This window comes from Oryctolagus cuniculus, chromosome X, assembly GCF_051225735.1.
Source record: "Oryctolagus cuniculus isolate XC-2025 breed Fujian yellow rabbit chromosome X, ASM5122573v1, whole genome shotgun sequence".
Classification (NCBI taxonomy): domain Eukaryota; kingdom Metazoa; phylum Chordata; class Mammalia; order Lagomorpha; family Leporidae; genus Oryctolagus; species Oryctolagus cuniculus.
In genome coordinates, this window is record NC_142888.1 from 98,425,544 (window position 1) to 98,436,899 (window position 11,356).

At 46.3% G+C, this 11,356-nt stretch overlaps 1 protein-coding gene across 1 annotated transcript; it reads left to right on the forward strand.

Annotated features, from left to right (window-relative positions):
* Positions 1-3,231: 3,231 nt before the first annotated feature.
* Positions 3,232-11,102, forward strand: LOC149119711 (uncharacterized). Its single transcript, XM_089323947.1, is given in 4 exon segments — positions 3,232-3,423; positions 6,552-8,414; positions 8,416-10,197; positions 10,199-11,102. Coding segments are annotated over 4 exon segments (4,479 nt in total). The 3' UTR covers positions 10,841-11,102.
* The last annotated feature ends 254 nt before the right edge of the window (positions 11,103-11,356 follow it).

Below are 11,356 nucleotides of genomic sequence, written 5' to 3' on the forward strand. Positions count from 1 at the left end.
TTCTGTGATCCAATGTTCACTCAGGTACATGTTCTTGTCTCCATACATTTGTTCATGTTCTAGAGATGCTTGATTTGTTGATTTTCAGCTTCATTCATTGTGGTCAGAGAAAATGTATGATTTCGATTTTTTTAAAACTTTCTGATGCTTACTTTGTGTCTTAGCATATGTTCTATCCTTGAGAAAGTTCCATGCATTGATGAGAAGAATATGTATTCTACGACCGTGGGGTGAAATGATCTGTAGATACCACTTAGGTCCATTTGGTCAATATTATCAATTAGCTCTTTTGTTCTTTATTGATTTTCTGTCTAATTGATCTGTCCATAGATGAAAGTGGGATGTGGAAGTCACCCATTACATTGATATTGGAGTCTATGTCTCCCTGTAGATTCATTAATATTTATTTTGAACAGTCAGACACCCTGTGAGTGGGTGCATTTACATTTGTTATAGTCACATCTTCCTATTGAGTTGATCCTTTAATCATTATATGATGTCTTTCTTCATCTCTTTTAACAGTTTTTATAATAAAGTCTCTGTCTGATATTAGGATGGATGGCAAAACTTGCCCTTTTTTGCTTTCTGTTAGCATTGGATACCTTTTTCCATCTTGTGTGTTTCTTTTTGGCGAAATGTGTTTCTTGTAGGCAGTAAATAGATGGGTCTTATTTTTTTTAAACTTTTATTTAGTGAATATAAATTTCCAAAGTACAGAATATGGATTACAATGGCTTCCCCCCATAACGTCCCTCCCACCCGCAACCCTCCCCTTTCCTACTCCCTCACCCTTCCATTCACATCAAGATACATTTTCGTTTCTCTTTATATACAGAAGATCAGTTTAGCATACATTAAGTAAAGATTTCAACAGTTTGCTCCCACACAGAAACATAAAGTGAAAAATACTGTTTGAGTACTAGTTATAGCATTAAATCTCAATGTACAGCACACTAAGGACAAAGATCCTACATGAGGAGTAAGTGCACAGTGACTCCTGTTGTTGACTTAACAAATTGACACTCTTGTTTATGGCCTCAGTAATCACCCTAGGCTCTTGTCGTAAGCTGCAAAGGCTATGGAAGCCCCCTGAGTTCACTGACTCTGATCATATTTAGACAAGGCCATGGTCAAAGTGGAAGTTCTCTCCTCCCTTCAGAGAAAGGTACCTCCTTCTTTGATGACCCGTTCTTTCCACTGGGATCTCACTCGCAGAGATCTTTCATTTAGGTTTTTTTTTTTTCCAGAGTGTCTTGGCTTTCCATGCCTGAAATAGTCTCATGGGTTTTTCAGCCAGATCTGCATGCCTTAAGGGCTGATTCTGAGGCCAGAGTGCTGTTTAGGACATCTGCCATTCTATGGGTCTGCTGTGTATCTCACTTCCCTTGTTGGATCATTCTCTCCCTTTTTGATTCTATCAGCTAGTATTTGCAGACACTATTCTTGTTTATGTGATCCCTTTGGTTCTTAGTCCTATCATTATGATCAATTGTGAACAGAAATTGATCACTGGGACTAGTGAGATGGCATTGGTATGTGCCACCTTGATGGGATTGAATTGGAATCCCCTGGTATGTTTCTAACTCTACCGTTTGGGGCAAGTCAGCTTGAGCATGTCCCGAATTGCACATCTCTTCCCTCTCTTATTCCCACTCTGATATTTAACAGTGATCACGTTTCAGTTAAGTTTCATCACTTAAGAGTAATTGTGTATTGATTACAGTATTCAACCAAAAGTATTAAGTAGAACAAACAAAAAAATACTAAGAGGGATAACATATCATGTTGCTCATCAACAGTCAGGGTGAGGGCTGATCAAGTCACTGTTTCTCATAGTGTTCATTTCACTTTAACAGGTTTCCTTTTTGGTGCTCAGTTAGTTGTCACCTATCAAGGATAATAATTGGTATTTGTCCCTTTGGGATTGGCTTATTTCACTCAGCATAATGTTTTCCAAATTCCTAACAGGGAACACTTTTCAGTTAAAATTTAAACACCTAAGAATAATTGTGTGTTAATTACAGAGTTCAACCAACGGTACTAGAACAAAAAAAAATACTAAAATGGATAAAGTATTACATTGTACATCAACCATCAGGACAAGAGCTTACCAAAGGTGAAACTTGTTGAAATGAAATGGACACTATGAGAAACAGTGACTTGATCAGCTCTTGTCCTGATGGGTCTTATTTTTAATCCATTCAGCTGTTCTGTATTTTTAATTGGAGAGTTGAGGACATTTTCATTCAAGGTGACTATTGATAAGTAATGACTTATCCATGCTATTTTTATATAAATATTCCTTTTGTTTACTTTGAATTTCTTTTGTACTTTCCTTGGGAGATTTTCTGCCTTTACCTTGTTTCATAGTGATGGCCATATTTCTGTGTATAGCACAACTTTTGTAAGGCTGCATGAGTGGTGACAATTTCTGTTTGTTATGGAAGGATTTTATGTCACCTTCCTTCATAAAGGAGAGCTTTGCAGGGTACAGTATTCTGGGTTTACGGGTCTTTTTTTTTAAGATTTGAACTATATCTCTGTTGGGGTCTTCAGCCTGAGGCTGGCCCCTGACCAGCAGGGGACAGTATAAGCACTCCCTGACAAGGTGAATGGGAGAGGTAAGGTCGATGGGTCAAGCACACCGCAGCAAGCACCCATGAGTTCTGTCGAAGCAGGAACTACTTTATTGAGGAAGTGTACAGGCTTATAAGGCTTACAAAAGATTTGCACAGTAGGGGAGCCAATCAGCAAAAAGGTCATACAGGCATGGGTGGACCACGCACAGGGGCATCTTAAGCAAAGTATAGGGATCACACAGTGTCCACATGTCTGGAACCAAAGTGGACCTATCCCTGCCGGTGGTCTGATCTTATGTAGCTTAACCGCAGCAGCTGCAGACAATGCCCCTCGAACATCCGCCACGCGCCATATTGTAATGGAGGTTTTAGGCAATACCCAATATTTCCCCCTTTTTGTTTTATATTAAAGAGAGAAAGAGGAACTGAGTGGAGAATGTGTCTCTCTTAGGTTGTCCCCTCTGACTGGGATCAGCCCTTTAGGGAGCATGTCTGTCTTAGGTTGTCCCCCTCTGGGGATCTTGCCCATCTTTGACTACTACTCCAGCTGTTAAGGGCTGCCCCAGGGGATCTTATCTGTCATTGGCTACCACCTCAGCTACTCAGTGTATGATGTATTATACTTCTACATCTTGGCAGTGGCCGTGGGAGGATGCATAGGGTTCCCAATCTGGTGCTTGAAGAGCAGCATAACCCGGTTCTTGAAGAGTGGCATATTGTTGTTGGACCACCATTAACTGGACCACAACGATGTGATCTTGGACAAATTAACAAGGACAATGGAGACCAAGGGGCCCACAAAGGGGAGGAGATAAGGAAGCCATCCCCCAAGGCCAGACCACAGGTAACTAGAATTTAGTTTATTACAACATTTTTTAAGGTCTTCTTGGAGGGTCTTGATCTTGTCCTGGACAATGCCGGAGCAATCAGCATAAAAGCAGCACTAATAATGTACCATGATGATCCAGTCACAATGAGGCAGAGGGTTGAATATGGTCTTTTCATCACTGTAAGAGAAAAGAAAAATTACTCCTCAGGAGGGGGTCCTCCTGGGTGACCTTTTTCAGCAGAGGGGAGATATTTAAGGTTTCTCGCAGGTACCCATATGGGATTGGAAATCCCCTGAGGGAAGACACATCCACATCCTCCACCAGCGCTCATCAGTGGGTCTGGTCCTCGCCAGCATCTGTTACTGGGTCTGAAAGAAGCAGCTGTGGGCCATCATAAAAATAGCCTTAATAAAAAAAAAATGGGGCTCCTGAGACAAACAGTTCCAGAGACAGCCTTGGGAAATGGGGAGTAAACCGGTTCACAGAGAAAGCAGTTAGCTACTAACCAGAGATATGGGCAACAGAACATCCTGCTATGTAGATAAGCCCCCTCCCCTGTGCTTGTTCGAGCTTAACAAAAACAACCGCGAGGCATGTAGGGCACGTAGCCACCCCTTTCTGCTCTTCAATGACCCCCTCCCCTTATCCAAGCTTCCGTTTCTCCTCCTCCTCGACGACCTCCTCCCCTTATAGTTGCCCAATAAACTTACGCCACCCTATGGTATGTTAATTTTGTGGTTTTGCCCCTTAAAAGCTGTGTGAGATAGCTGCTCGGGGCTCCTCTCGCTTGCTTGCTGCTTGCAGCAGTAGAGGGCCCATTTGCGCAAATGAAATAAAATTACCTCCTGTTCTTTTGCATCGTCTGGTCTGGAGTCTGTGTTTCTGGGGTCGTCACAAGAGGACACCGTTTTTGGGGTCCTACATTTGGGGGCTCGTCCGGGATTTGGGGGACCCCAGACTCCCACACTCCATCGGCCTGACGGAGGTAAGTTTGCTTACTTGTGTATAATTGTAATTGTGGTTTGTACTGTTTGTCTTTGTCTGCCAGGGCGACATGGAATCCGTCCTGGGGCGCCTGTACAGGCTCAGTATTGACTGGACCAGTGGGGGAGACAGACGTGTCCTGAGACCCCTGGTTCAACCCTGGAGGACGCTCCAGTGGTGGTCTGGGAAGGAGGGAAAGAGGGAATTTCCCTTCTTCCAGGGGAGAGCCTGGCCAGATGGCTGCTCCCTTCTGATAGTTTCGGTTTTGTCTTGGTCTGTTGCTGTGCGGCTTGTGATTTGTGTTCTGTGTGTCGCTGTTTTTGTTGTCCTTTATTTCTTACTGTCTCCCCCATCTGTTTTTATTGTTGTGTTTGATTGCTAGATGTATACTTGTATGAAAAATGTATATTGTATTCTTATGATGTGTTAATTATGTCTACCTCTCAATGCAACTCTAGGGCCAAATGTAAGGACAAATTTTTGGTATGGAGAGGCTTGTACCTAGATTTGGCTCTGGTAACCAAGAAACTTTGCTGCCGAATGACCTTCTCCTGCTCCTTGGGAGCCTGGCCAGTTCCTGGGGAGGAGGATAAAGGAATGTTTTCTGATAAACAGGTGGACATGCTTCATGTCTCGGCTCTCTGGCCAAGACCCGAGATGGGACGCACTGCTTGCCTAACATCTTGGCAATGAGCCACCCTTGTCCTTGGGGGCTTTAAGGGGGAGCCGGAGCAAGCCTCTGTTGCTGCTGTTTCATCCTGGGGGAACACGCAGTCAAGCTGAATGTTAAATGTGCCCGTGATGATTACTAATGATGTTTAATTCTCAGTATGGATCCTTCTCCGGAGCTGTGTGAAGATTGCCTAGCGATGCCCACAGTACTGTAAATTCTACCAAACCTCCTTTGTAGGCTTTGGGGAGTGAGGATAAATTTTGTTATCTGCATCATGATGCATGTGTAATTAGAAAAAACAGTACAGGATAAATGTAAATTTGAAAACAGAAAATGCTGCCCTTTGGAGTCAAACTGCTAGATCGTGGTAAAAAAAAATTATATCAAGCCTCTGTACCACTGCCAGAGACAACTAAGGTTATTCAGTGTTAACAACACAGAATTCCAGGTGGACATGAAAAAATATCTAAAACAGTAAAAAAAAATTATGTTAGTGCTGGAGTGATAATTCCCATAATCACTAAAAAAAAATTTATCTAATTTGACATGTTAAAAAAAAAAAACAGGTAAAACCTGAAAAATGACTGTGGATTACAGGGAATTAAACAAAGTTACTCTCCCATTGACTGCTACAGTCCCAGATACCATCATTTTAATGTAAAAGGTCACAAACATAAAAGCGTGTTCTTGATAAGGAAAGTTAAAAGGAAGAGATACTTTTAAATAAAAAAAAGGACACGGTTTGTAAAAATTGTTTATCTTAATGGCTGGTTTATACTGGAATGAAAAAAAGGGAGAAGAGAAAGGTTTGAGCAAGTTACAGAAGGTGTGAGAAAGTTGCAAAATGTTATGGAAAGCATAAGTTAAAGCAATAAGTTAAAGTAATCTATTATGTTCTCTTGATGTCTCTGTTAAATTCTAACTGTTTAAAAACAGCTGCAAAAAGAGCAGTGGTGAAATGGAGGGATCCTATCACCAATCAATGGAATGGACCTGATCCAGTACTGGTATGGGACATGGGCTCCTAAGGGATGGGTTTTTCTATGTAACCAATATGCCTTTACATCATTAGCCTCTGATAACTTCTGCAATTGCTTCCTGGGCCGTGTGGCCCTGATGCTAACATCTGTATTTACAGCAGCAGATAGAGCGCGTTGGCGGTGTGCTTTACCTGAAGACTGCAATAACAATCATCCTAATAGGAGAGGACACTGCCCTTGCCATGGCTGTATCAGTAGTCGGTGTTCCTGGACTGGCTTTTGGAAATAATCGTGGACTATGAAGGCTTACATGTTTGGTGACCAAAGCAATCAATCTTACTGCTACTGTGCTATCCAATATAGCCAAAGAATTGGATCAAGTTCACTCAGGAGTGCTTTTAAGCCATGCAGCTAACAATTACTCGCTGTTAAAAAAATCATATAAGTTGTAAATCTGTACCTGGGGGATGTTATTTTAGTATTACTAACAATGTGCCATATATAGAGTCTGTTATTGATAAACTTAAGAGTAAAATGCAACATATGTTTATTACTAACCCACCAACCCACTTGGGATGACTGTCAGCAGCTTTTACAGGCCCTCCTGACCACGGAAGAGCGGCAGCGGGTTTTCACAGAAGCCCGCAAAAATGTGCCGGGGGATGACGGCCGCCCCACTCAGCTACCTAACGAGATTGATGAGGTGTTCCCGCTGACTCGACCTAATTGGGATTTCAATACGACAGTGGGTAGGGAGTGACTCCGTCTCTACCGCCAGGTTCTCCTGACAGGGCTCCAAGGGGCAGGAAGGCGCCCCACCAATTTGGCCAAGGTACATGCGATTGTGCAGGGTAGTGAGGAAACTCCGGCAGGATTTTTAGAAAGGCTAATGGAAGAATACAGAATGTATACTCCCTTTGACCCACAGGCCCCTGACCGGCAGGCCGATGTAATCATGTCCTTCATTGGACAATCGGCCCCGGACATCCTCACAAGGCTACAGAGGCTGGAGGGGTTGCAGGGGTATACACTGCAGGACCTAGTTAAGGAGGCAGAAAAGATTTTCAATAAAAGAAAAACAAAGGAGGAAAGAGAAGAGAGGTTACGCAGAGAACAGGAACATAGGGAAAACCAGAGAGATAAAAAAAGAAACAAGGACTTAGTTAAAATCCTAGCCACCGCAGTCACAGGACCAGAGCAGACTAAAGGCAGACAAGATAGGGACCTGGGAGACAAACGGAGGCCACGGTTGGACCGAGACCAGTGCGCATACTGCAAAGAAAGAGGACACTGGGCTAAGGATTGCCTGAACAAAGGACAGCCAAGGCGCCAGCGGAGAGCGATGCCCGTCTTGGCGCTGGAAGAAGACGACTAGGTAGGTCAGGGCCAGGCGCCTCCCCCTGAGCCCCGGGTAACTCTAAAAGTGGGAGGCCGGCCAGTCACCTTCCTGGTCGATACGGGAGCCCAACATTCAGTCCTCACAATGGCCGGAGGCCCCCTTAGTTCCAAGACATCATGGGTCCAGAGGGCCACTGGAGGAAAACTGTACAAATGGACTACTGAGCATAAAGTCGACCTGGCAACAGGGCGGGTCACGCATTCGTTTCTACTAGTGCCGGACTGCCCATACCCCCTGCTGGGAAGGGATCTGCTCTCAAAGGTTGGGGCCCAGATCCATTTCCAAGACAAGGGAGCCACAGTAGTCGGCCCCGCAGGCCAACCCCTCCATGTGTTGACCCTCCAGCCAGAAGACGAACACCGCCTTCACGAGAGCCCCCTATCAGCTCAGCCCCAAGTAACATCTGAATGGCTTACTAAATTCCCCCAGTCTTGGGCGGAAACGGGAGGAGTAGGGCTGGCTATCAGACAGCCCCCGGTGATAGTAAACCTGAAGCCCACGGCCACTCCCGTATCAATCTGCCAATACCCTATGGCTGCGGAGGCGAAGGATGAAATTTGACCACACCTACAGAGACTGATAAAACTGGGCATATTGAGACCTTGTCGGTCACCTTGGAACACCCCTTTGTTACCAGTCAAAAAGCCTGGCTCTAATGATTACAGGCCAGTGCAAGACCTACGGGAAGTAAACCGTAGGGCTGAGGACATTCACCCCACGGTCCCTAACTCATACAACCTGTTGAGCACCCTGCCCCCGACCCGAACTTGGTATACAGTGCTTGACTTGAAAGATGCCTTCTTTTGCCTAAGACTGAGTCCCCATAGTCAACCTCTCTTTGCCTCCGAGTGGAAAGACCCGGAGACTGGGTCTTCGGGACAACTAACATGGACCAGGCTTCCCCAAGGGTTCAAGAACTCCCCTACGCTGTTTGATGAAGCCCTACACCAGGACTTGGTGGACTTCCGGGGAGTTCTTGGGCAGCGCCGGTCTCTGCCGCCTCTGGATACCAGGTTTTGCGGAAATGGCAGCATCCCTGTACCCCCTAACCAGGACAAATTCCCTGTTCATCTGGGGAAGGGAACAACAATTAGCTTTTGACAGAATAAAACGGGCCCTCTTGGAGGCCCCTGCATTAAGCCTCCCGGACCCCGCTAAGCCCTTTACCCTCTATGTGGATAAAAAAGGGGGAATGGCAAAGAGTGTCTTGACTCAGGATTTGGGGCCCTGGAAAAGACCTGTGGCGTATTTTTCAAAGAAACTGGACAGTGTCGCCTCGGGGTGGCCCCCTTGCCTCCACATGATTGCGGCTGTGGCCGTCTTGGTGAAAGACTCAGATAAATTGACTTTGGGGCAACCACTCACCATAGTGGCACCCCATGCCATCGAGGCCGTCATCCGCCAACCACCAGATAGATGGCTCTCGAACGCCAGGGTCACCCACTACCAGGCCATGCTGCTCAACCCTGAACGGGTCCGGTATGGAACTGCTGCCTCGATCGACCCGGCCACCCTGCTTCCTGAGCTGGGGTCTGAATCACAAGTCGACCACGACTGCCACCAAGTGTTAGCCGAAGTGCACGGGACCCGAGAGGACCTGACCGATCTACCCCTGTCCAACGCAGTCACCTGGTATACGGACAGGAGCAGCTTCTTGCACCAAGGTGAGAGAAAGGCAGGGGCGGCGGTGGTTGATGGGGAAACTGTCATATGGGCCTCTGCTCTGCCCCCAGGGACTTTGGCACAGAAGGCTGAACTTGTGGCCCTCACCCAAGCACTTCGTGCCGCTGAAAATCGGAGCATAAATATTTATACAGACAGCCGTTATGCCTTTGCCACTGCGCATATACATGGAGAAATATATCGGAGGAGAGGGTTGCTAACCTCAGGGGGCAAGGACATTAAAAATAAGCAGGAGATCCTAGACCTCCTACAAGCCCTCCACCTTCCTAAGAAAGTGAGCATCATCCACTGCCCAGGTCATCAGAAGGGAGATGACGCAGTGGCCAAGGGGAATAGAATGGCGGATGAGGTAGCTAAAACAAGGGCCCTGGACAGCGTCACTCTAGTAACGCAGTCATCTGAAACCTCAAATAACCCTGGGTGGTCATATTCGGAGCAAGATGTGACAGCTATCCAAAGACTGGGAGGCGTGTACAACGACCAGCGTAAGGTCTGGGAGATCCAGGGAAAAACAGTATTGCCGAGAAAGGAAGCCAAGGACCTCATAAAAGACCTCCATAGATAGACCCACTTGGGACATAAAAAGTTAAAGGCCCTACTGGACAGAGAGGAACTAACCTATTTCATAATAGGACTGGACTCATTAGCAAAACAAGCGACAGAATCCTGTGTTCCTTGTGCAAAAGTAAATCCAAAGTGTATTAAAGTACCAGAGGGAGCAAGGATGCGAGGGGCACGCCCGGGAACGAACTGGGAGGTGGACTTTACTGAGATTCGTCCCGGTAGGTATGGAATTAAGTATCTCCTAGTATTTGTAGACACTTTTTCCGGCTGGACAGAGGCTTTTCCGGTAAAGAAGGAAACAGCGCAGGTGATGGTCAAGAAAATCTTGGAAGAAATCTTTCCGTGGTTTGGCCTGCCTAAGGTACTGGGATCCGATAATGGGCCGGCCTTTGTCTCCCGGGTAAGTCAGTTGGTGGCCAAGGTACTGGGGATTGATTGGAAATTCCATTGTGCGTACAGACCCCAGAGTTCAGGACAGGTAGAGCGCATAAATAGAACAAAAAAAAAAAAAAAGGGAGACCTTAACCAAATTAATGATGGAGACTGGCGCTAGAGACTGGGTCGAGTTATTACCAATGGCCCTATTCCGGGCCCACAACACTCCCTCTGCGTTCGGGTTAACTCCGTATAAAATATTGTATGGGGGTCCTCCCCCAATAGCTGACTTGTCGGGGCCTAGCATTGACTCTTATGCCACTTCCCCCAGTCTGCAGACCCGACTGAGAGCTCTGCAGCTGATTCAAAAGCACGTGTGGAAACCTCTAGCGGCAGTGTACCAATCCAAGTGCCCTACAGTGCCACACCCGTTCCAGATTGGAGATTCAGTGTACGTCCGCAGACATCAGTCCAGGACCCTCGAGCCGCGTTGGAAGGGACCCTACACGGTGCTGCTGACGACACCCACTGCAGTGAAGGTCGACGGGATTGCTGCCTGGGTTCACGCTTCCCACGTCAAGAAGACACTGCCAGAGGGAGAAGGCCCCGCGGACGACTCAGCCAGATGGACACTCCAGCGCACTCAAAACCCCCTCATTAATGGGCACACAATTTTAGGATTAAAATTAGTTCAAAGAGAAAATGGGGGAATGAAAGAAGCGGCTGTGAGCCACCATAAAAATAGCCTTAATAAAAAAAAATGGGGCTCCTGAGACAAACAGTTCCAGAGACAGCCTTGGGAAATGGGGAGTAAACCGGTTCACAGAGAAAGCAGTTAGCTACTAACCAGAGATATGGGCAACAGAACATCCTGCTATGTAGATAAGCCCCCTCCCCTGTGCTTGTTCGAGCTTAACAAAAACAACCGCGAGGCATGTAGGGCACGTAGCCATCCCTTTCTGCTCTTCAATGACCCCCTCCCCTTATCCAAGCTTCCGTTTCTCCTCCTCCTCGACGACCTCCTCCCCTTATAGTTGCCCAATAAACTTACGCCACCCTATGGTATGTTAATTTTGTGGTTTTGCCCCTTAAAAGCTGTGTGAGATAGCTGCTCGGGGCTCCTCTCGCTTGCTTGCTGCTTGCAGCAGTAGAGGGCCCATTTGCACAAATAAAATAAAATTACCTCCTGTTCTTTTGCATCGTCTGGTCTGGAGTCTGTGTTTCTGGGGTCGTCACAAGAGGACACCGTTTTTGGGGTCCTACAGGTCCTTCCATTTCACCCTAACTGA